This window comes from Mangifera indica, chromosome 15, assembly GCF_011075055.1.
Source record: "Mangifera indica cultivar Alphonso chromosome 15, CATAS_Mindica_2.1, whole genome shotgun sequence".
In the NCBI taxonomy this organism is placed as follows: domain Eukaryota; kingdom Viridiplantae; phylum Streptophyta; class Magnoliopsida; order Sapindales; family Anacardiaceae; genus Mangifera; species Mangifera indica.
In genome coordinates, this window is record NC_058151.1 from 7,300,699 (window position 1) to 7,327,844 (window position 27,146).

Sequence of the window (27,146 nt, forward strand, 5' to 3'; positions counted from 1 at the left end):
AACCTCTTCAAACACATATTTGAAAGACACTGATAAGGATAATAATACTTAGTTTGTAAAATTTTATTATATTGTTTAATCATAATTTGAAATTTGAAATTTGTATATTATATCTTTTAATCATTCAATTCCAAATTAATGGTACATGTGCATCATTTAATTACAACTTATATTAATCATATTTAGTACTTATTTGTTTTTAAAATTTAATTTATTATTTTCATTTTATAGTTAAAAAATTAATTTAAAGTATATAAAGGTGTAATAAAATAAAAGTAAGCAAAAAATATAATAATATTTGTGATTATAAATTTAAAATTTTTAAAAAATTATTAACCAAATGTTATAAAAGGATAAAAAAAATTTGGCAGCAAAAAATTATGCAGGAGAATAAAATTAAAAAAAAAAAACAAAAGGAGAAAGAATATTTTATTCTTTATCACAAAATACAAAATTGAATACAATTAGCTTATAAATATTGCCTTTATATAGACATAGATACCAACAAATACAGCAAAAAAGAAATAACTAAATCCTAAAATCAAGACTATATCTCCATCATGCCTAAAAAATAGCAACTTGTTTCAACATGCCTAAAGAATAGCAACCAGATCTTAGATAATATAACAACTAATAAGACTTATTCAACAATAAATGATACTATAGAATCAGGATTAACAAACCAACATCTCTTTTAATTCTAATTCGAGAAAGTCATCATTTTGAGCATACACTTCAACTTGGCAAATGTCTCATACTTCAAAGGTTTGGTGAAAACATCAGCCACTTGGTCTTCAGACTTGCAATACACCAACTCAATTGCTTTCTTCCCAACTTGATCTCTTAAGAAATGATAATGTATGCCAATGTGTTTGCTTCTTCCATAGGTGACATGATTCTTTGCTTAGTCGATTATAGAAACATTAACAACAAATATTTTCATTGGCTTTTCAATTGGAAAGTGAATTTGGCTCATTGCAGCACAACCATATTGCTTGACATGCACTTGAAATTGTAGCTACATATTCTACTTCACAAGTTGAAAGTGCAACTAGAGACTACTTCTTTGAAGGCCATGAACAAGTTGTAACCCCAAAGTTAAAACAATAACCAGAAGTGCCTTTTTGATCATATAAATCTCCACCCTAATCACTGTCTAAGAAACCTATAAGAGCACAATTAATAGATGAAGAATAGAATAAACCATGATTATAAGTGCCTTTTAGGTACCATATGATTCTTTTGGCCATTTGCATATGAGATTGATGAGGAGATTCCAAAAAATTGCTAATCAAACCAACACCATAACAATTGTCTGGCCTTATGCATGTGAGATATCTCAAACTCCCAACAATGTGCTTGAAATAAATGGAATCAATATGTCTATAATCACCTTTCTTGGAAAATTTGGTATGAACTTCCATAGGAGTTCTTAGAGTATTGCAATCATAAATACGAAACTTCTTTAAAATTTCAATGGCATGATTTTTTTAGCAAATAAAAATCCCATATTCTTTTTGCACTACTTTAATACCAAGGAAATATGACATAAGCCCAAGGTCTATCATCTCAAACTCTTGCATCATAGTCCTTTTGAACTCTTCAATCATTCTGGAATTATTGCCTATGAATATTAGATTATCAACTTCATCATCAAAAGCGACCTCATAATCTTGTAGATGTATTGATTGTTGGTGTTGTCACTTTAGCCTTCCAGATTTTGTTAGGGCCTATGGCAATAAAGTTTTTTGAGTAGAATTGAGACTACTTTGTTTATGATGGGAACATCTATGTCTTCTTCAAGAATAGAGATAACACATTTCTAAGAGTCGCTATGGGTATCCATATTCTATTACCAAGCTTCCTTTTTAGCAAAAGTTACATCTCAACTTACAATCACCATTTTTGTCTCAAGATTGAACAATTTGTACCTCCCACACTTGTAACCAACAAAAATTGTCTTCTCTACTTGATGATCTAGCTTTTTTTTTTTCTTTGTCAGAATGTGAGCATAAGTAATAAAACCAAATACTTTAAGATGTTTCACACTTAGTTTGAAACCACTTCATGCTTCAATAGGGGTGATCTTTTGAACATTCTTTGTTGGAGACCTATTCAACAAGTAAATAGAACATGAAACAACTTCACCCTAGAATAAATTCTTTCACCTTTAGCATGTTTCTTGCCATGTCTATTATGGTTCTGTTCTTCCTTTCAACAACTCTATTATGCTACAGAGTATAGGGAAAAGTGACTTTATGTTTTATTCATTGTTCTTCACAATATTTATTAAATTCATTGGAAGTATACTCACCTCCACCATCAGTTTGCATAATCTTAATGAGATAGCCACTTTGTTTTTCAACTTGCACGTTAAACTTCTTAAAGTAATCAAAAACTTTAGAATTCTTTTGTAAAAAAAAAAAAAAAAACTAAATTTTTCTAGTAAAATCATCAATAAAGGTCAAGAACTACGTATTACCACCATTTGATAGAATATTCATTAGGCCACATACGTCGGAATGAATGAGCTCTAGTGGTTGTGTTGCATGTCGTTGTTTTGCTATAAATGACAATCTATGATTCTTTCCAAAAGTGCAAACCTCACAAAATTGTTTTGGATGATGAATACAAGGCAAGCCTTTCACCATATTTCTCTTTGCAAACTTTTTTTAACTTTGAAAGTTCAAATGTCCAAAACGAATATGCCACAACTAAGATTCACCATCCATAATAGCATTGAGACCTATCGTCATCATCTTCTTGTGCATAATGAGCCTTCTGAGTATTATCCTTATATTTGTATTCACTTGAATAATGACCACATTTATAGCAAGAATAACACTCAATATTGGATTTGTCATACCTTCCTTTGCCATATCCATATCCATGTCCACGACCACAACTTTTTGAATTTTGTTGAAGACTAGAATTTGATTTTTTCTGGTCATAGCTTCCAAGTACTCCATGATTTTTGTTATGGCCACCATGACCTCTATTAAAGTGATAGCCAGGACGTCTTCATCCTCTACCATGAGAACTACCATTCTTTTGACTTGTTTCACCACCTTGATAACCTTTGATAGAGACGTAGCTGTGAACGACTTGCTCAATTTATTTCTCATTCATATTTTGCTTATAGACTTGTAAGGTGTTGAATACCTCCTCGATGGTCATTAAGGACAAATTATAGGCTTCTTCAATTGGCACCATAACATGCTCAAATCTGGGGTTTGACAACCTCAAGATTTTCTTTACCTTAGCTTGGTCTGTGCATTTTTGTCCATATATTTTCACTTGATTTGTCAAAGCAAGAACTTGACCAATGTAAGTTGCAATAGTTTCGAAGGACTCCATTTGTAAAAGATCATATTGATGTCTCAAAGTTTGAAGTCGTACCTTCTTAACTCTTTCAACACCTTTGTATGACATCATCAAGATATCCTAGACTTGTTTTGACATGGTTGCTCTTGTAATCTTCTCAAAAACTTCATCATTCACCCCTTGATGGATGAAATATAATGTTTTTTTATTCTTCTTCTTGATCTCATAGTAGGCATTCTTTTATGTGTCATATGCGTTTTCTACTAGAATAGCTACCCCATTTTCCATGACATCTAGCAAATCATGATAATTGAACAACACTTGCATTTGGACATTCCACCAATTGTAATTTTTCCCATCTAAGATAGGAACTGAAACTTGAGTCGAGCTATTCATTACACTAGCTCTGATGCCATTATTATAAATGGATTGGCAATAAAAAAATACGCAAGAGAATAAAATAAAATAAAAAACAAAAGGAGGAAGAATATTTTATTATGTATCGCAAAATTAAAAACTAAACACAATTAGCTTCTAAATGTTGTCTTTATATAGGCATAAATACCAACAAATACAACTAAAAGAAGCAACTAAATCCTAAAGGCCAAAGGACTTATTCCCACCCAAGGTATGTTGTTTTCCTAAATTTCTACCCTTTAATTTTGAAAATCTCATTTATCTACCCATAAGTGGTTAAGTATATTAGTTTTAAGAGCAAAATCATTATTTTATATTTAATATTAAAAATAAACTTAAATTAGATTTCATTTTTCCTCTCTAAACCCAAAAAACTAACAATTTTTCCTTAACCCAAGTTTTTAATAATAGTATTTTCCCCTTAGGGTTTTCAATTTTTCAGATTAATTTTTTTTTTATGATGAAGAGTCATTTCTAGTGATCTCCAGGCAACATCTCTCTCTCTTCGACGAGTCCTCCTTTTGGCATGTCCTCTTTTTGATGTTGTGTGGCATCGTCTTCATCAAAGAACGAAGACAACTTGTTTTCATCTCTGATGAAGACAAACTGTCTTCGTTTAGAGATGAAAACGAGGTCTTCATTGATGACTAAGGCTCTTCATTGACAAAGAGTTTTTATCATCGACGAAGACCTCATCTTCATTCTCTAACTACGATGACGACATCATATAACACCGAAAAGAGGATGAGTCAAAAAGAGGACTTGTCGGAGAGGAAGATACGTTGTCTGGAGATCGCTAGAGAAGTCTCTTTGACGTCAAAAAAATTGAATCTAAAAAATTAGGTGGGAATAAGTTCTTTGGCTAATCCTAAAATCAAGATTATGTCTTCATCATGCCTAAATAATAGCAACTAGTTTCAACATGTCTAAAGAATAACAACTAGATCTTAGATAATATAACAACTTATAAGACTTATTCAATAATAAAATATATTGTAGAATCAAGATTAACAAACCAACACCAAAGACTCAGATTGGGCCCGGTCTTGGGGTTGATCTAGACTGTATATCTGGAGATAAAGTTTGGGTTAGTCCTTGTTTCCAAAGGCTCGGGCATTTGTCAGCTCAATTGAAACTCATTCTTCCCTAAAATGTGTGTGCATATATATTTCTCAACAGTAATTATATATTTCTCATCCTGTTGCATTTGCTTTGTGCATGGAATTTGGAAACACAACTTCTAAGCTCAGCTTCAATTCATTGCCAATCCTTTCTTTGATCGTCCGATATCTCTTCAACTTCCATTTCATTTTATTGTGTTTTGTAATTTTGAATTGAATTAAAGTGGAGTATAGGCAATGTTATAAGAGAAGAAGTAATTAGAGATGATTCATCGGATTCTAATGATTACAAAGTGGTGGATTTTGAGAGATACTATCAAATCAACACGAGGAAGCTGATTTGATTTAATCATGAATTAGTTGCTACAATGGAGATACTTTAGTCATCAAAATATTATCACTAGATTCAGAGATCTCTGCAAAACTCTTTTTATCCATCCCGATAACAGGTTCTTTTCTCCATCTTAATTTTTAGTTATTTGATATTTTGTCAAAAATTAGTATTTATTATTAAAAAAAAACCATAAGTTTACTTAAGGAAATTGTAAAGGGTTGACTTGTAGAGTCATCATTCGCACCACTTAAATACACGTGTTTAATTTTGACTGGTTTAAGAGACTTTGTGCAATTGCTGGCAACTTATTATAATATTTGTCCATATGAGACTTTTACCATCACAGTCTCACAGATAGTGACGTACTTCATGTTTGAGGTCCCTTGTTTTCGCTTTCGTTAGTTGGAAGTTGTAACCAAATAAAAATTGTCATTATTAAAAAAATAAATAAATAATAATATTTTTTCGAAGTTATTATAAAATAATGATATTACAATTCTCTCATATATGTTAAAATAAATCATGAAAGAATAATTTAAAGTTAATTCTTTTTAGTTCCCGTAATTTCAGTTTAGTACATTTAGGAATAATTGTTTCAAGACCAAATGATTATTTCTCACCCAAGTTTTAATCTAATCTTAAAAGTAGACCCGTAATAGTTTAAAAATCTAAATACTCACTTATGCGCTAACTACAATTAAAATTTTTAATTAGATGTAAGGGTAAAATCATTAGTTTATCGTTAAACTCTAAAATCTTAAAAATTTATATCATTTTCCCCCTAGTTTAGATTACTAATAATTTCTCCCTATGATTAAACTTTGAAAAAATTTACTTTTCCCCTATTTCTAGGTTTCATCTCCCAAGGCTTAGGAAATTTGTTGACTGATCTTCTCCGACGAAAATCGTTCAATGATTTTCTCTAACAAAGGAAGACCCTTTGTTAGACGAAAATTGTTTGGTAATTTTCTCCAACAAAGGAAGACCCTTTGTTATTTAGAACTAGACGACAAAACGTCGTCCAAATCAGGATGATGCTTCGTTATCCTTCGTCACGTCGTTTAGACGAGATGATGAAGGACGACATTTCATCGTTTAGTTGATATAACAAAGGATGATGTTTCATCATTCTTCATGGTGGTGGGTGGTCGTCCTTTGTCATCCTTCATGATCCATTCGAAAAACATTGGCCATGAATTGGAATGGTGGTCGTTGAAGAAGATAAACAAACCTTAAGGGTGAAATGTTAACTTTTCAAACTTTAAGTATAGGAGTGAAGTATTAATTTTTAAAACCTAGAGGACAAATGATATAAATTTAGGATTTTAGGTTTTAGTGATAAAACAATAATTTTACCCTTATTTTTAACTAAAAATTTAGATAATAGTTAACTCATAGACATGTGTTTAGGTTTTTAAACTGTCACAAATATACTTTTAAAATTGAGCAAAAAGTTGGTTGGAAAATTGTCCTTTGGCCTTGTTTCAATTATTAAAGTTAAAAACATTACAATATAAAACATTAGCTTTATATTGAAATAACAAAGATATGCAATTTTTTTAAAATTATTAAAATGTTTTTTTTTTAAATAAATTGTGATGAATATATTTTAAGATGAATTTTATACAAAATTGTAATGTCTTATATTTTAAAACCTAGATTGGATTGGTCCAATCAATCGATTAATCTAATAATTTGAATGATGGTTCATCCTAATCAAACTCAAATAATGCATAAAGATCCTCTTGGTTTTTTTTTTTAAAGGATGGAGAGTGATGTGTGTATTTCATACACACAAATAGGGTTATAATAGTATAGTTTTAAAGTGAATTTTGGTCCATTTTGTCAAATTCTTTAAGTTTTATTTAATCTTGATGGCTTGATCTTATTTTGTTCTTTGAATTATATTTGTAGATGATTTGGAGTCATTCAAGCCCCTTTTAGAGTGAAAATAGAAGCTTAAAGAAGCAAATGAGAAGGGTTTACATCAAGAGGCAGAGAGTAATTATGGGCAGTCTTATGGTCATAATTGGTGCCCATAATTACTGGGCGTAAATTAAAAAAAAAAAAAGAAAGAAAAACAGAAAATAGGGTTTAGTGATAGGTATAAAAAGAAAGTTACGTCTTCTTCACCAGGGGGAACCAAATATACAACAGCTCAAAGGATTTTTAGAGGGAAAAAGCTTCAAGAAACAAGTAGAAGAGGGAAGATCCAAGCTTAAGGATAGAAGACCCAAGAGAATCAAGATTTGAAGACCTTAAAGTTTTTCTTATCTCTCTTATTATCTTCTTTCATTGATTCAAAATGTCTATCTCTCCAACTTTATCTTGTAGTTTGAACTTTATAACCATGAATAGCTAATTTCCTTTGCTAGGGTTTATGATGAATCTATAAATTCTCAAGGATTATGTAATGGGTTTTGATTTTAATTAATGATGATGAATGTTCGATTTAGCAATTGTGATTTTAACTTCTTGCTTGGTGTTAGGGCCCAATACCATGCTTGTTTGTAGATTGGAGTGTGATATTGAGAAATACATACCCATTTAGTTCATGCCTTTGCTAAACCTAGGATTTTATTTAGAGATAAATATAAACTTTTTGTGGGTAAATTGATTGTCATAGAAATTAATGGGTTTTGATTAACAACATACCACGAAAGTAGGTAAGCTTTTAATCTTAACACGCCTAATTAACCTTGAGAGAGGAATTGGGTAAAATAGGATAATCAACCATCAACAATTCATCTTATCATTGATTTTAATTGGATTCGTTACTGATTTTTGAGTAATTGATAGTGAAATCATAAACCCTAGGCTTCTTTATAATTGGTATTTCACTTATAATTTGTTAGGTAATTATTTTCCTTTGATAATTTCTATTTAGTTAGTCGCTTTATTTTATTGTTTTTAATTCAATCCCAATCCATAGCATTTTTATTTCTTTAGCTAATTTAAATTACAAAACAAACTAGTATTCAACAACCAATCTCTGTGGGACCGACATCTTTCTATATTACTTGATTGACTCGTATACTTGCGAGCCAAAGGCAATAAGTTTTTGGCGCCGTTGCCGGGGATTGGTGCTTTGTTGATATTAGTATAATTTGTAGTTTGGCTAGACTAGAGTTTTATTTTGTTTTATTTTATTTTTGTTCTATTTGATTTCTAGTTGTCTTTGTTCTTTCTTTGTAGGTACTTTATTGGTTTATGACCAGATCTCAAAATCCAGAATTATTGGATTTTGACCCAGAAATTGAGAGAACCTTTAGAAGACATAAAAGAGAGAGACGAGTAAGACAAAAAGTTGCCATGGAAGAGAACATCAACAATCAGCGAGCTCTTCGTGATTATGCTATACCTACTGCACATGATGGTTATTCTAGTGTAGTGAGGCCCGCTGTGGGTGCTAACAATTTTGAGATTAAACCTTCTATTGTTCAGATGGTGCAACAAAACCAATTTGGAGGGTTAGAAAATGAAGATCCACATGTCCACTTGTCACGTTTCTCTCAGATATGTGACACCTTCAAAATGAATGGGGTTTCTGAAGATGCAATCAAATTGAGGCTATTTCCATTTTCTTTGAAGGATAGGGCAACATCTTGGTTGGATTCTAGGGCACCTGGTGCATTCACTACTTGGCAAGCACTTTCTGAAGCTTTCCTTGCAAAATATTTTCCTCCTGGTAAAACGGTTAAATTGAGAAATGAGATTGCCACTTTTTGCCAAAGGGATGATGAGTCTTTATATGAAGCTTGGGAAAGGTTCAAAGATCTACAGAGACAATGTCCCCATCATGGTTTGCCTGACTGGCTAGTTGTTCAAACTTTCTATAATGGTCTTTCTCACTCGTTGAAAAGTATTTTGGATGCAGCTGCTAATGGGTCATTAATGGGTAAAACATCTGACATGGCTTTGCACTTGATTGAAGAAATGGCTTCCAACAGTTGTCGATGGCCTAATGATAGAGCTAGTCAAAGAAGACATTTGGGAGTACATGAAGTGGATGGAATTACTATGGTGAATGCTAAGTTGGATGCATTGACAAAGAAATTGGAGAGATTAGATATGAAGGTTGTAAGAACTTCTAGTTGTGAGAATTGTGGAGGAGATCATGCGAGCTTTGAATGCCAAATGGGTACCCACTATGCACATGAGCTTACAAATGAGCAAGTGAATTTTCTCAATTACAACCAAAGGGGACAGGGTAATCCTTACTCAAATACATATAACCCAGGTTGGAGGAACCACCCAAACTTTGCATGGTCAAACCAAGCCAATACTTCTAACCCAAACCAGAATTTTAAGCAGCCACCTCCAGGATTCCAAGCTAGAAACACTAACCCCCAACCTTTACACCATCCTTAGCCTCCTCAAGAGCAAAAATCAAATCTGGAATTGATGATGGAGAATTTCATTCTTGCCCAAAAACAAAAAGGCGATGCTCAAGATGAAGCGATTAGACAACTTACTACTAAGGTGGATCAATTAGCCACACATAATAAGATGCTTGAAGTACAATTGGGCCAACAAGCAAGTACTTCCAATTCTAGGGAAATGGGAAAGCTACCTAGCCAACCTCAAAATCCAAGGGAGCATTGTAAGGCAATTGTCACCAGGAGTGGTAAACAATTAGCTGAACCTATAGGCAAGGTTAAAAATGAGCTTGATGAGCAAAAAGATGTTGAAAAGTCTAGTGAAGAAGATACATTGAAGAAAAAGGTTGAGGTAAATATCCAAGAAGCCCCTGAAAAGCAAGTTCCATCCAAAACATATTCAACACCTTTGCCTTTCCCTCAAAGGTTCCAAAAGGCAAAGCTTGATCAACAGTTTGGAAAGTTTTTGGATGTTTTCAAACAGATACATCTCAATGTTCCTTTTATGGAGGCTATAACTCAAATGCCAGCGTATGCCAAGTTTCTCAAAGATATCCTCTCAAATAAAAGGAAACTTGAAGAATTTGAAACGGTGGCTCTTTCAGAGGAATGCAGTGCTATTTTACAAAATAAGCTGCCACCAAAGCTTAAGGATCCAGGGAGTTTTTCTATTCCTTGTGTAGTTGGTAAAGAATCTTTCGAAAAAGCTTTATGTGATCTTGGTGCAAGTATAAGTCTAATGTCTTTATCTATTTGCAGGAGATTGGAGCTTGGAGAATTAAAACCTACAACAGTGACCCTGCAATTGGCGGATAGATCCATAAAGTATCCTACAAGGATAATGGAAAACGTGCCAATTAAAGTGGGAAAATTTTATATCCCCGTAGACTTTGTGGTTTTGGAAATGGAAGAGGATATTCAAGTTCCTCTTACTCTGGGAAGACCATTCTTAGCCACAGCAGGAGCAATCATTGACGTTAAAAATGGAAAACTCACTTTTGAGATTGGAGATGAAAAAGTAGAGTTTAATATTTTTCAAATGTCAAAGCAACCTAATATTGTGAATTCTTGTTGTAGGGTTGACATTATTAATGATTGCGTGAAAGAAGTCTTTATCAAGAAATACCCTGAGGATCCACTCGAGTCGTGCATTATTCACGGAGCTTCGGTCAAAGATGAATATATGGAAATTGCAGCTTGTGCTCAGCTTATGGAAGCAAATCCTAAGGTTGCTCCCATTCTGAATTTCAAGTATGAAAAACTCGAGACAGGTAACCATTCTCTTCTTTCTCTTAAAGCGGAAGATGCACCTAAGGTAGATCTTAAACCACTTCCTGCTAATTTGAGGTATGCTTTTCTTGGCCCTAATTCTACTTATCCTGTGATTATAAATGCTGAATTAAATGATGAACAAGAAGATAAGTTGCTTAGGGAACTTAGAGCATATAGAAGAATCATTGGCTATAACATTCATGATATCAAAGGAATAAGCCCTACCATTTGCATGCATCGCATCCATATGCTTGATGATTTCAAACCTACCATTGAACATCAAAGAAAATTGAATCCTATCATGAAAGAGGTAGTGAGAAATGAAGTCATTAAATTGTTGGATGCAGGGATTATCTATCCCATTTCTGATAGCTCATGGGTAAGTCCAGTACATGTGGTACCAAAGAAAGGGGGTATGACTGTTGTCAAGAATGAGAATAATGATTTAATACCAACTAGGACAGTCACAGGGTGGAGGATGTGTATTGATTATAGAAAGCTTAATAGTGCCACCAGTAAGGATCACTTTTCCCTTCCTTTTATTGATCAAGTTTTGGAGAGACTAGCAAACTATTCTTATTTTTGCTATCTAGATGGGTATTCGAGATTCTTTCAAATCCCCATTCACCTAGAAGACCAGGAAAAGACCACCTTCACATGCCCTTATGGCACATTTGCCTATAGGCGTATGCCTTTTGGTCTTTGCAATGCACCAGCTACCTTTCAAAGATGTATGATGTCTATATTTTCTGATTTTGTTGAGCGAATTATGGAAGTGTTTATGGATGATTTTTCTGTGTATGGAACATCCTTTGATAATTGTTTGCTTAACTTATCTAAGGTTTTGCAGAGGTGCGAAAAAGTCAATTTAGTGCTTAATTGGGAGAAATGCCATTTTATGGTGAAAGAAGGGATAGTTCTTGGGCATAGAGTCTCACAAAGGGGGATTGAGGTAGATAAAGCAAAAGTTGAAGTAATTGAGAAGATGCCCCCACCAACATCAGTAAAAGGAGTTCGAAGTTTTCTTGGCCATGCTGGGTTTTATAGGCGTTTCATTCAAGATTTTTCTAAAATTGCTAAACCTTTGTCAAATTTACTTGCTAAAGATATTCCTTTTAACTTTGACCAACATTGTCTTGATTCTTTTTGCAGGTTAAAGGAAGCATTGATTTCAGCTCCCATTATGCAACCACCAGACTGGAGTTTACCTTTTGAAGTAATGTGTGATGCTAGTGATTTCGCTGTAGGGGCAGTTTTGGGGCAAAAGAAAGACAAAAAGGTTTATGCAATTTACTATGCCAGTCACACTTTGAATGAAGCACAAGTCAATTATGCCACCACTGAGAAAGAACTTCTTGCAGTTGTGTTTGCTTTTGATAAGTTTAGGTCTTATTTAGTAGGGTCTAAGGTCATAGTCTACACAGATCATTCAGCCATTAAATATCTCCTAAGTAAGAAAGATGCAAAACCGAGGTTGATTAGGTGGATATTGCTTCTTCAAGAGTTTGACTTAGAGATAAAAGATAAAAAAGGGACAGAAAATGTTGTTGCTGATCATTTGTCCCGTTTGGAGCAAGATAAGTGTGGAGGTTTTGACAAAAGTCTACCTATTGATGACTCTTTCCCAAATGAACAACTTTTAGAGATATCTCATTGGGTAGTACCATGGTATGCAGATTATGTGAATTATCTTGTGTGTGGTGTATTACCTCCAGAGATGAATCACCAACAAAAGAAAAAGTTCTTGTGGGAGGTGAAAAACTACTATTGGGAAGAGCCACTGCTTTACAAAAGATGTTTTGATGGGATTGTGCGACGATGCTTACCACAAGATGAGATGGAAAGTGTTCTAACCCACTGTCATTCTCTTGAATGTGGAGGTCATTTTAGTGCCACCAAGACAGCAGCTAAGGTGCTCCAAAGTGGGTTTTATTGGCCAACTCTTTTTCAAGATGCGAGGAAATTTGTTTTAACATGTGATAGGTGCCAAAGAACTGGAAACATTTCAAGGAGGAATGAAATGCCTTTGAACAGTATACTTGAGATTGAAATTTTTGATGTGTGGGGCATTGACTTCATGGGGCCATTTCCTACGTCTTATGGGAATAAATATATCTTAGTTGCTGTAGATTATGTTTCTAAATGGGTTGAGGCATTAGCAAGTCCATCCAATGATGCTAGGCTTGTGGTGAGGTTCTTAAAGAAATATATCTTCGCAAGATTTGGGACTCCAAGAGCTATTATTAGTGATGGTGGTTCTCACTTTTGTAATCACCTATTTGGGAAATTATTAAAGAAATACGGAGTTACCCATAAGGTTGCAACTCCATACCACCCTCAAACTAGCGGGCAAGTTGAGATTTCTAATAAGGCAATCAAGAGCATACTTGAGAAAACCGTAAGTGCTTCAAGGAAAGATTGGAGTTTGAGATTGGACGATGCACTTTGGGCATACCGCACAACCTTTAAAACTCCCATTGGTACATCCCCTTTCCGCCTTATTTATGGTAAGTCTTGTCATCTTCCAGTAGAGCTAGAGCATCGAGCTTATTGGGCTACTAAGTTTCTGAACTTTGATTTAAAGAGAGCCGGTGAAAAACGTCTCCTCCAACTAGATGAGTTAGAAGAGTTTAGATTGGATGCCTATGAGAATGCCAAAATATACAAGGAAAGAACCAAAAGGTGGCATGATAAGCATATTCTAAAGAAAGACTTCAAAGAAGGTGATCAAGTGTTGCTTTTCAACTCAAGACTGAAGCTTTTCCCAGGAAAACTTAAGTCAAGGTGGTCCGGTCCTTTTAAAATCTTAAAGGTATTTCCTCATGGAGCCGTTGAGGTGTGAAGTGAAAATTCTGGAACATTTAAGGTCAATGGGCAGAGGTTGAAGCCATATTTTGTTGGTGACCAAGTGAAAGTGGAGGCGTCTCAACCCTTGTCCAATCCCCCAACTTAAGTCTCACAATTGGTCAAGCTAAGGACCATAAATTAGCGCTCTTGGGAGGCAACCCAAGTTTTTCTTCTCTTAAAGAATTTTCTTTTAGTTTATTGATAAATAATTTTCCCCACATTTAGTTTAAAATTGTTTTTTTTGTTTATTTTAGGTTGATTTTGGAATGTCTAGCAATTGGAGTACAAGTATGGACATGAAGAGTATTTTCAAGTTAAAAGGGGGGTACAATTAGATTTTGCTCAATTTGATGTTTTCATTGGTTGTGATTTGTTTGATTAATTGTGTTCTTACCATTGATTGCATTAATTGGATTTTGTGATTTCTTTGTGGTGTTGAATTGGTTGATGAAGAGTGTGAAATTTGAATTTCCTCATAAATCCTATTTTGAGCTGAAGAGAGCAGTGTTTATAGGCAGCAAATATGGGCATAAGAGTGCCCATAATTGGCCTCTGGAAAAAAATGAGGAAGAAATGAGGAGCAGTGTTTATGGGCAGCAAATATGGGCATAAGAATGCCCATAATTGGCCTCCGGAAAAAAAAAATGAGAAAAAGTGTCTTTGGTTGCTCATCTTTCATTTTTTTTTTTTTTACTTTTATTTTATTTTGCCTTTTACTTTATTTTATTTTATTTTATTTATTATTATTATTATTATTTTCTTTTATGCTTATTATATATATATTATTTTATTTTATTTTATTTTATTTTATTTTTTTCTGTATATATATATATTTGAAACCCTAATTTTATTTCACTTCTCCCAGTTCAGCGCCGCACATTTCTTCCCCATTCTCCCGACCATAACCCTTTTTCTGCTCTCATTTCCTCTTCCAAATTTCAGCCCCACCACTTCATCCATCTCAAGCAAAAATCAACGCGTCAACTGGAAGCAAAGCACATCAAACGCGTCAGCTCCAAAACGCGTCAGCCCCATTTCCAATTTCACTTCTCCAATTCGTCAGCCTCACAATTTCTTTTGAAAATTGCCAACGTGGCAGCCCAATTTTCTTTTCTATCTTCAATTCGGCAGCTTTCCAGCTTCTTCCAATTTTATTTCTTCCTCACACTAATGCCACGCATCCAAGTCTAATTTTTCTTCACATTTCTTTCCAAAACAGTTCCAAATTTTTCTTCAGTCTACATGGAACGAATTTTTCGTTCCAAAATGGGTCGAATTAAATGCATTTCTAACAAAAAGAGGCCATATGAATGTCCGAGCAATTTGTCTTCAACAGCACCATCATCATCTTCTCCGAGGACCAGCGACACAGCATCACCGTCACCTCCTCGTTCAGCTCCGAAGACATCTAAAAATGCATCGAAGCCCAAAAGGAAGCAGCAGGAACACAAATCACGTCCTACAGCAGTGCAACGTACTCCTCGGGCATCTCGAGCCAGCTCTGGACCTTTGTTACTCTTCCCCCGCTCTTTGCAATTTTCTGATACCGATCAAATGAGCAGGGACAATGTTTGCATTTTCATCCAATTTCATCACATGAGCTTCTCCTGAGCCAGGGAGTTTTCATCTTTTTCTTCTTCTCTTATCCATGCTTAGTTATGTTTTCTTTAATACATGTTGAATAAACATTGAGGACAATGTTTGTCTTAAGTGTGGGGGGAGTCTTTACTGTTAATTTTGCAATTTCATTTTCAATTCTTAGATTAGGTTTAGTTTTATGCAGTTTTTATTTTCAGTTTTAAATTAAGCCCACATTTGTTTATCCCTTCTTTGATTTTGGACTAAATTTTGCAAATTCACTTTTAGTACCTTAAAAGACACATTTGTGAAAATATTTTTAGGTGATTTGAATGATTAGAGCACCTTTGGCAATCGAACCCACTTTTTGTTCGCAAAAGGCAAAGAGTGTTGAGACTTCATGATTGGTGATAGAGTTACGATTGTTGCATTTGTCGTTCAGAGTTTGTTGTGCATGTGGTCATCTTTTTCAAAATTGTTTTGCTTACTTAGAGGGGGCTTATTCGTGCTTAGACATATTTTCTAGTGTCTCACGAGTTCTAGAACTTGTCACTCAATCTTTCGAGGCGAAATAAAAGTTGCATGCATTGATAAGGATATGATATAGGCATTTCTTTGATTCTTTGTATACCCCAAATTGCCTTATTCCCTTAGCTACCCTTTATAAATATTTAATCTCTTGTTAGCCCATTGAGCCATTTTTTTATTTGTGTTTTATTTACAACCTTTTTCATTTTCTTTGTTTTAACCCTTAATCACCCACCTAGCTAATAAATATATTAAACCTACCCTTTACATGAGTTATATTATTGATGAGATGAGTGGATTTGCATGTGTTTTTTTTTTTTAAGATCAATTGAAAAGGAAGAATAAAGAAAAATGAGAAACTCATGGCATTATCATTCTATATGCCCCATGTACAAAGAAATAAGTTTGGGGGATTTTGAGAGAATTATATATATTCATACATGCAGCAAAAAACAAAAAAAAAACAAAAAAGAATAAAAAAAAAAGGAAAAAAAAATCTCTTCACATATTATTAGTGCAATTTATATTCACATTTCTTCCCTTTTCTTTATTTTGTAATCATGTAGATCTTTACTTCCTCATTAATAGTATACTCATGTTCACTTGTCAACTCATTTATCCTTTTATTCTTGAACCCATACCCTTAGCCACGTTACAACCTAAATAAAGACCTATTGATCCTTTTGAATTGCATTGCACCTTCATTAGTGGAGATAGGTTGTTTGATTTTGCCTATGGGACTTGGTTGACTTTATTTAGAGATCATGAAGATTGCTAAGTACGTATATGCCTATCTGAAGTGCAACAGTTTTGGTGAGACTGATCATTGCATACATTTTCAGTTTGATTTTTGTGACTCTTGTTTTCTTTGGATCCGAGATAGAGTGTCTCTTGCACTTAGGGCTTTTGAAGAGCAAGTTTTGGCTTTCGATTGCATTAAGGTCACTTTAAGAATTCAATTACCTAAACCCTATTGATCCTTTCAATTTTCCCTTTTGTTTCACTTTTGTTCCTTTTTGCTTGAGGACAAGCAAGTTCTTAAGTTTGGGGGAGTTTGATGTGTGTATTTTATACACACAAATAGGGTTATAATAGTATAGTTTTAAAGTGAATTTTGGTCCATTTTGTCAAATTCTTTAAGTTTTATTTAATCTTGATGGCTTGATCTTATTTTGTTCTTTGAATTATATTTGTAGATGATTTAGAGTCATTCAAGCCCTTTTTAGAGTGAAAATGGAAGCTTAAAGAAGCAAATGAGAAGGGTTTACATCAAGAGGCAGAGAGTAATTATGGGCAGTCTTATGGTCATAATTGGTGCCCATAATTACTGGGCGTAAATTAAAAAAAAAAAAAAAAAGAAAAACAGAAAATAGGGTTTAGTGATAGGTATAAAAAGAAAGTTACGTCTTCTTCACCAGGGGGAACCAAATATACAACAGCTCAAAGGATTTTTAACCTGACGGCTCTTCCGTTAATCTAATGTGTTTATGCCATCAGACCAAGTTTATTTATGTATTAAATTAATTGGAATTATATATTTAATAATTAATTATCCAAAATTGTTTTGAATAATACTTTTAATATTTATTAACTAGTCAATTGGAGCGATCCTTTTATTTGATCGACATCTGGTGTAGCTCTGAATACATAGATTTACATTTTAAAATAATTAAGGTATATCTAATAGCAATATTATGTGTACCCACTTTAAATAAATGAATGGATACACACTTATAAGTGTCATCATATGTGAATGTTATTTTATTCTTAATTCTAAATTATCTAATTACATAATAACATACATCAAATATGTACTATATACTTTAAGTGGGTATGCATAGTTTTAACACCCTTCTCTATAAATACTACCCTCCAAAGGAAGATTTACCAGATTGACTATTATGAACATTTCATTTGTTCTAAAACAATAAAAGCTAGTAAATAATTGAATAAAACTTCTTTATTAAAATTGGCAAAAATTACTTAAATACCCTTATTGAAAATAAGTTTGGAAGTGCAACAAAAGATGTTCATCAAACCAAAACCCATAAAAGTGCATAGCGTAACAAATCAACTAAAATAAAGTTGAAAACAAATGAAAGTTTGATAAATGTTGAAATGACGAAAATGCCTAGCTCTATGCTTTTTGACCACCACTCATCTCACAGTCGTCACAATCACCTTTACCTGCATATTCAAAATAAAGGAAATGAGTGACAAAATACTTAGTAAGTAATTGACTCTAACTAGTATATAATTTTTGGATTTCTCCAAAATGCCCTCGACCCTAAACTCTGTTATTTGGAGTTGGCATCAAACTCCCTATGAAATGATGACAGGTCTTGATTACAATATCGTTGTTCATACTATACTTTAGGGCTAATTGGTATTTATCTCAACTCTCAAGTCAAATTATGTCCTTTTTTGGTCACTAAGAAACCATTCCCTTGGATTTCTCTCTAGTGTGACATTACTACAGTCGGTGAAAACATTTAAAACTGGAAGCTATAGTGCAAGTGAATATTAGGCTAATCAGTTTGAATCAAATACAGAGATTTGACACGTTGGCCATTTGAGTTATCTCTTATTGTCTAACATCTATTGTACTTTAATCGGACTCTATTGCGAGCAAGTACCATACTATGGATCAACCCTACTGCAAGTGGTGTTGGAAATGTATACTCACAATGCCCCCTCGTAACAATCCTATGGTGTCTAGCATGCTTACATTTTGAGCCCTAACTAACTTCAATTCCCCTTGGCTTCCATCTAACTACTAGCTCATGCCTTTTTATATCTTAATTGGTAGGCTTAGAAGGTACTAATATGTAACCTAAAAGTTTAATCTATCTCTTGGGATGATCCTTATCTCTTTAGTCTAGTTTCTTAGTCATTTTCTCTCTCTGCCCTATACACTAAGTGTGTGTATACTTGCACACGGGCATGTGTCTAGCTACTATTCACACGCAGCTAACTTTCCCTGTGGTAACTACTTATGTACTACTGTTCACGAATACATGAGCTGTAGCTTGTTCTACACAGTCGTGTATCCATCAACTACTACTTTATTGTTCTTTTCTATAAGCTTCTCAACTAAGTTTTTTCCCAGGGATAGTTTGGTCAATTTACTGACTATTCTGCTACACCACAACTATACATAGGGTGTCTACATACCATGGATGCTCGTTAACTAATCCACGATGTTTGATGACTACCAGAACACTGGGGAAAACTCACTCTAGAGCCTGAAGTTTGCGAACATGGACCTATGTCCCATACAACATGATCTCGTGGCAAACGTAGGCATCAGACCGAGATGACCAAATTTTGATCCCTACTTTGGTTTCTATGCATCTTCTCTCATTCAGAGCCTTTCGACAGTACTTACACCCTTTTCTCAATTGCTAACAACCTTTTTTAGGCATCAAAGATTAACAAGACACGAGATTCAACCCATATGTCTCATCAACTACGCCTAGCCTTTATCGAGTTCTTTAAAGCATAATGAAAAAACCAACTAGCCTGTAAGACTTTGGTTTACTCAAGCCACTACATCAATCTATAAATGTTTATTATATTATACCAATTCAACAGCTTCAATAACAATCATATAACAATCACAATAATCTAACTGTCAAGAATCTTTAACATGTCTCAAAACTTCCTAAGGATTTAATATAACCACCAAGATCATCAAGAACGCATGACCAGTATATACACACATTAAACATGCCTATTTGTACTGCCATTAATCAAAGAACAGAGATGGTCAGGCCCACATACCTTTGATTGTCGCAAAAATGTCAGTCACATAAGCCTCTTTCTCTCTAGTTTCCTCGTCACCACGTCGCTAGAGAAATCTTGTCGGAGATGCTGCATGATAATCGGCATGTCAGACTCTCTCCCTCTTTCACTTTCTTAGTGTTTTCGGGTGATTATGGTTATAAGAAAACTCTCCCCAAAATCGCAGCTACATGTTTATTTATAACCTGATTCTGCACTTCAGACACATGGGCGTGTGTCGAGGCACACGTCGTGTGTCACTTAAATTTTTAATTCTGCATAAAATCAGCTTACCTGGTTGACGTGGTAAGGACATACGACCATGGCCTGCCCCACACACGGTTGTGTGCCACCCGAAAAGCATAATTTGACTTTTTGAACACCACAATTTACATAAATAAACTATCTTACCTTTCAGACGTAACTGTGATTGTTACAATAGTTTTATTGTATATCTAATTGTATGTTACAAAAAAATTGTATATTGATAGTATGGAATAACCCATTTAATTTTTTATTTTAAAATAGTTAGACAAAATTTTACTTTTAAATTTTGTAAATGAAAACTACTAAATATCAATAATTAAAAATTGAGTTATTTACATGTTAATGTTTCATTATAAACTTATTGGTTATCTTTAAATTTGTGATAAATAAATAAAAATTTACTTTTTATTATATATCTGGTGGCTTTTCACCAAATCAACTCAATAAATGCATGGTGTGAATTCATTTAATTCATGGTAGACACATTAATTATAATATAAGGTTCAATTTTCGCTGGAAGTAAAAATAACAATATGACCTTAATAAATAAAAATATGACACAGTTAATGTTATGACATTATATGAGTGACTTTCACCTTGATGGATTGCTTTCAACATATATATGCCTCTTGAAAAATTCCTATATGTATCCATATATCCTTGTTTTAGTTTTAGTCCATTGACTTTTGTGAAAGTAGTCAAATTAGAACAAAGTTGAGACAATGAATTTTTAATTCTGTGTCGATTATGTGTAAGCAGTCAAATGTTTTTATGCAGTATGAACACACAAAGAGCATCCAACAATTTTTTTTTTTTGGTTTAAAACAATACGGTTATCGTGATTGTTTCTTTTAGCAGTTTCTTTAATATGTAGATCCCACTATTATCTACAATAAATTATTTAACTCTAGAAAAACTATCCTTCTGCAGGAGGAGGTTGGTGTTGGGAAAGATGCAATGGAAAATGCCGTTTCATATTTAGTACCTGAGAGCCCCTTTGGTGAGATTTCTATTCTTTGCAACATTCCTCAGCCTCACACTGTTTGGGTTTGTGAACTATGTAGGGTTCTGCGGATCGATAAGCAGTCTTTTACCAATATCCTTGAGATATATTTCTATGATGGGAGGAAAATATTGGCCAACCTCGCGATGTTGAAACGTTTAATGCTCCTGATAAAGTTACTTTTATGTGTGGCTGTAACGGCTAGAAGTGAATGTGCAAAATATACTTCACTTCAAGCTCAGTATATGTCATTTTCTATACTATGTTTTCAATATAAACTTGCAGGGTAAATATTCCAATGTTCATATTAAACAACTGGAGTTAGACATCATATTGCACATTACCAAGCGTGAAGCAGAACTTGCGTTGAGGGTGAATAGTGCAACTTATCATGGAGATCTGTAACAGCTAAAAGGCTTTATTCAGGCTGAAGCAGATCCCAACAAGACAGATTTTGATGGGCGGTCACCTTTGGTATGTATTTGCTTTTGAAATTTTCAGATTCACACTGCGTCTGAAGTGTGTTTACCAAATATACTGGTCTGTTTGGTGCTGGTTGCATTTGCTAAAAATCTTTCTTTCTTTCATTAATTGATGGTTTTTTTTCTACTTCATTTAGCTCTGTAAAATTTCTTATTGCTGTTTGGCATTCATAGCGTGCTTTTATTTTTCTTCTCATGTCTACTTATGATAGGAAAACATGGTCTACTCAACAGAAGCAAAATAAATGAAAGACGAACAGTTTATGTTGGATAGAAGTGTTAAAGACTTATGAGAGGAAACCATAATCTGTTTCACCAATGTATATAATAAATTATCTTCCTTCAGTATGTAGATAAGGTAATGCCGCTTTGTTGGAATAGTCACATTCACCACCTAACCTAACCTATGTGCCTATCCATCTTCGGGTGTCTTAGCTGTCTTGAAGTGGATTTGACATTTATACTCTCCTCAGACTCCAAGAACAGATTCTAGATTGGCAGCTATATCAATTTCAGTTTCCATTCTTTCAATAGTGGCAGATGGACTTGGCAATGGGCCATGCCGGCTTGTAGGCCAACACGGCCCAATGGGGCATGGCTTGCAAAATTGTGGACCATGTTAAGGCCCACTTTTAAGGTGTGCTGTGTCTGGACCTACAGCTAAAGCCTATTATTTGACCTGAACTTGACAAAATTTACAAAAATTAAAACACTTAAAAAAAATAAAAATTTAATTTTTGACGAATCAAGCCACAAAAAAGCGCACAAAGGCACAACCAAAGAGGCTTGGGTCATGTCCTGGGCATTAGTTTTGCAGCAGGCCTGATAGGCTATGAAATAGCACAGACTGGCCATGTCAAATTAGCCCATGGACAGGTCTTGTGGCAGATGTGACACACCAATGAAAAACTTTCTGCTGTTTTGCTTATGTTAAATAGAATTGAAACATTGATTTCTAAATTCAAGGGCATTCCCAACACAAAGGACTTGGCCTATCATGTAAAGTTCACTTCTTTCCTCAAATGGTTAGGAACTTGGTAAAGTTCACGACAGGCCAACTGTGGAATCTTCCTCAACATTGAAAAGACCAATTTACAGATCAGGATAGATCAGCCATAATGATGCCATTGTATTAATTGTAGAGTAAAGTTTTCTTACATAATTGTTGAACAGTTTCCAATTAGGTTAGGGTCTTTTTACTAATCTCATTCACAAGCAAAAGAGCGAGAAAGGGCAAGGAAGGGAGCTTTGGTGACATTTATTGTAATTGCATACATTGTGAGCATCACGGTTTGTTTCTTCATGTTCTAGTGTAGGACTTACTGAAGAAACATGCTCTTATCATTTGTGCCACTTTTGTTGCAAAGTTTTCAACTAAAATTTTCAGTTTAATGGATTTTTTTTTTTTTACTGACAGCATCTTGCAGCATGAAGAGGATACGAAGACATTGCGATTTTCCTTATTCAAGGAGGAGTAGACATTAACATAAAAGGTAATTTTGTTTGTGGTAATTTCATCCCACTTGACTCTATTCAAAGTTTTCTGTGTCAGTCATTTCATATTAACCTGTGTCAATAATTCAATTTTTTTTTTATAGATAAATTTGGGAACACACCCTTACTAGAAGCCTTAAAAAATGGAAATGATCAAGTTGCCTCATTTCTTGTTAATGAAGGGGCCTCCTTGAGTATAGATGATGCTGGTAGTTTTCTCTGCAACGCTGTTGTTAAGGGGTATACAGACTTCCTTAAAAGAGTTTTGTCCAATGGCATTGATCCAAATTGCAAAGATTATGACCATAGAACCCCACTTCATGTAGCTGCCTCAGAGGGATTATATCTGATGGCAAAGTTGCTGTTAGAGGCTGGGGCCAGTGTTTTTACAATGGCAGGCACAGTAGATTTATTCTTGCTTACAAGATATTGATACATACATTCTAGTAAATTAATGACGGGGTTATGTGCACTTAATCCCTACGCCTAGCTGGAAATGCATAATTCCTTTTTATTTGACTCTATATTAGCCTCATGGCGGGTTCTGCAGACATTAAAATTTAAAATAATATTGGAACTTTGATTCCTCGCATAGATGCTAAAAGTTTGTGAGAAATCTGTGCTCTTCTAAAACATGAATATATATTTTTCATGAACACTGAGTTTCACAAAGTTTTTTTATTTCGGATCATCTATATCCAGCGATTCAGTCTACCACCACAATTTATTTTGGATTCTATTTGGATTTGTTTTATATTATTTGACATGACTTTTGGTGTTCTAATATGCTCTTACGTCTGGCGAGGGAGCGATAAACAATGAAAGAGAGATATCTATATCTTATACAACTTTGACAACTGAGAAAAGAACAACTTTCATGCTCATTTAATAATATCTTTTGTTATTCCAATGATTATATCATTCATACATCTGCACTCTGTTGATGGGAAAACACCCCTCTTGATGAAAGTCAGAGATAAAACTGGATTCAAACCAAACTTGTTTGAATTCGGTTTGAATAAGTCTGAAACGAGCTTGAGCCTGAAAATTTAACATTTCTGAGTTCGAGCTCGAGCTTTGGGATATTTAACTTGTCAAGCTCATAAGCTAAAATTTTTTATACAAAACGACATTGTTTTGACTAATATGTATTAAAAGGTGTCGTTTTAATAACAAACTAATTAAAAGCTCGATTCGAGCTCAAGCTTGAGCTCAGCTCTTTTGAAACGAGTCGAGCTTGAACTGATTTGAAGTGAGCTCGATGAGCCCGAGCTCAAGCTCGAACTCAGTTTCATGCAAATCGAACCGAACTTGAGTTTAGGGGAGCTCAAACTTGGCTCTAATCCAACCCGTCGGAGGTATCGAAACAAGAATTTGATCAAACTACTGGAAGATGCAAAATCCTCTCAGTTGTCAGAATTTCCTCATCGCTCTGAAGGCATGCTAGGTATTGCACCCAAACCTCTGTTAAATGTTTCTATTTTGTCAATTGAACTTTAAAATACATATTAGTGAAAATGCTTGCCAAACTACTTGCTTTACTTTGTATAGAGAATTTTTTTAGAAATAAAATGATAATGAAAGTTTGCGGCTCACTGTATATTTTAAATTTCACTTCAGTGTGCAATTTTGTTTTACTAATTACATTTTGTCATATCGAGCAAACAAGAGAGTTTCTGCACATGAACTGGCAGGGATTTTTAAGAGCAATGTTCTCTTCCCTCTCTTGGCTCGGTCCAGAAAATATATATCTGCTTAGTATTTGTTTGAATGTTTTCAAGAAGTTTCACCTGAGTTAGAACAGGAGTATATTTGTTTTTCTAGGAGTAGTGGAAGTTTTTTGCTCAAACCCTCATTGGAATAAGTCATATTTTGGATGTTTGTCATCTAGAAAAGTGGTTAAATATTTCAACCAGTCGAGATATTGTAATATTGCATTTGTTGTTGTAGGCTGAAATGCTAATGCTACTGAGAGAGGCATTGTAGAAGCATCGAGTCATCAAGTAGATCTGCTACACATTCCTGTTGGGCCAATTACGAGGAGAAGAGCTAAGAAGATGCAACAGACTTTAGTTAGGCTCGTGGAGGGCTTAGAGACTAAAACTAACTCACTCAAGGATGATTGGATGCTTGAAGGAGCCAACAGACATGTTAACTTGATTCAGGCCCGAGCTTATGCGCAGATAGACTTTGAATGACCATAACGTTTGATCCATGAGGAGTTACGGGGTCTGTAATATATCAGCGCGAAGCTCGTTTTAAGCTCTATAACAACAACCAGCTTTGCCAATTGTGCCCAATTTGGAGGCCCAAATAAAACCATTTCAGTCTATATTATGTAGTTTTAGTTTACCCAAATTTAGGGTTTTTGGTTTTTATGATTTTAACCTTGTTTGTGACCGGGTTAGACTATATTAAGCCCAATTGACACATTTTCTTTTAATTTAATTAGTGTTTTGGGTGGTTAATTAAGTAATGGGCTTGGGAAGTTTGAAGGTCTATTGGGCCATGGGTAGTTTATGATTAAATTGACATTGTGCTATAAAAACTAAAATTTTCATAATGAATGGATCTTTGGCCGACTTTTGCACAATTTCATTTACTAATGAAAACTATCAATTCTTTGAACTTACCAAGTCTTGTCTTGTGTTGTTCACCATTATGATTATAAGGTTCGTACGATTCCATATCGATTCGGGTCAAGGGTCATTCAGTGACGAAACCGATTCAGTCCTAGGGAAGTATCTTCTTAGGCATTGGGTCTTACGTCAAATCGTCAAGGTTCGCATGAGCTACTATGTTTCGTTGTATAATACAACACACTTGTGTCTGTATAGGGCTTCATATAGGCCCACCCTTAATATTGATCAAAATCTTGTAGATGCAGAAATATGTTAGGAATATTCAGGAATTATTTTAGTTTAGGGATTTTTAGTTTTACTTATTTGAGTGGGTTTTGATTTGATGTGTAAGGTTGATTGGATTACTAGAGGTAGGTTTTTTTTTTCTTTTGTGTTTGTTTGATTTGGATTCCTTCCTGTTCAGAAACATACTTTGCTATAAAAATAATGAAATTGGGAGTTTCTTCCTGTCTTTTTTTATTTTCTAACCTTTCAAATCCCTCTTCAGTGTTTTTGCTCCTGTCCATTTCTTTCTTCTTTCCTCCGTCACTTCCTTGAGGAGTTACAACATTTGGTCCCAACCTCCCCTTGGAGCCGGCTATTTAGTATGTTAACAACTTTTTGACAATGGAAGTTGTAAGGTCTTACGGCAAGTGAGTGTAATTTCTAATTTAGTTAATGCATAAGAAAATTTGAGGATCTTTGAGTATTAACAAAAGGTATTTGGGAATTCAGCATGGCAATTTTTTATTTGTAAGGTTAATTAAGACAGCTGGTTGCAGTAGTTCTCTTTAGTTGTGACTTTGGAAGTTTATAATAGAATTTCTGTTGACTAGTGCAGATAGAAAACTGTCGAGGAAATGCAGTATGTACCTTTTCCACCCATGGGATACTAGTGTGCATAAAAGACGTGGAATTGTGTTATGGATTCCGGGTACCATTGAAGAGCTTATCAAATCTCTGTGGAACAACTAGGTTTTCCGAGTGATAGTTGTATATTATCAGAAGATGCTTGTAACATTCTTGATGTAGACATGATAAGTGATAGTCAAAAGCTGTACTTAGTTGGTGGAACACAGTAGTTTACAACATTTCTGTTATTGTAACTTGTAAAATTATGGGAAATTATAAAAAATGGCCAAAATGCCCTCCCACTAAGCAAAAATGCCCAAAATCACTATTTTCAAGCAAAAATGCCCAAATTCACTATTTCTAAGCAAAAATGTCCATGACTTTTTCTAAAATGTCAAAATTACTCTTCTCCTCATTTATATAAACCCTCCTCACTCACTATGAGGGGTTAAATGAAATTATATTAGAATTAAGGGGCATTTTGATAGTTCTTTATTTCATAACTTTTTCTAAAATGTCAAAATTACCCTTCCCCTCATTTATATAAACCCTCCTCACTCACTTTTATTATACACACTTCTCATATAACTCAAACACTCACTCTCACTCTTATTTTTATTCAAGATCAATTAGTAGGGATTCATTCGGACGGAAGAAGTTCGTATTTCTGAATTGGCCAAACGACTATTTCCCACCCAAGGTTTGATGTTTTCTCAAGTTTTCACCCTTTAACTATAGAAACACCAAACACCCACCCATGACCGGTTAGATTTAACAAAACCCTAATGGTGGTAAGGGTAAAATTGTCATTTTCACTATAATATTAAAAATAAACTAAAATTGA

General features: G+C 34.2%; 1 protein-coding gene, 1 non-coding gene and 1 pseudogene across 2 annotated transcripts; 2 read left to right on the plus strand and 1 right to left on the minus strand.

Moving 5' to 3' along the window:
* The first annotated feature begins 8,508 nt into the window (after positions 1–8,508).
* On the plus strand, positions 8,509–9,567 carry LOC123198100. The gene has a single exon (XM_044612685.1). The coding sequence runs from the start codon at positions 8,509–8,511 to the stop codon at positions 9,565–9,567; it is 1,059 nt and encodes a 352-aa protein (XP_044468620.1).
* Positions 8,896–9,002, minus strand: LOC123198452. The gene has a single exon (XR_006498034.1). It is a non-coding gene; the product is annotated as a small nucleolar RNA R71 (small nucleolar RNA).
* A 5,393-nt stretch (positions 9,568–14,960) lies between the features above and the next one.
* LOC123198103 lies at positions 14,961–26,532 on the plus strand (annotated as a pseudogene).
* Positions 26,533–27,146: the final 614 nt, after the last annotated feature.

Bases quoted from the DNA above. Each gene is read 5' to 3' on its own strand.
- LOC123198100 (XM_044612685.1), top strand. From the start codon at position 8,509: ATGGAAGAGAACATCAACAATCAGCGAGCTCTTCGTGATTATGCTATA.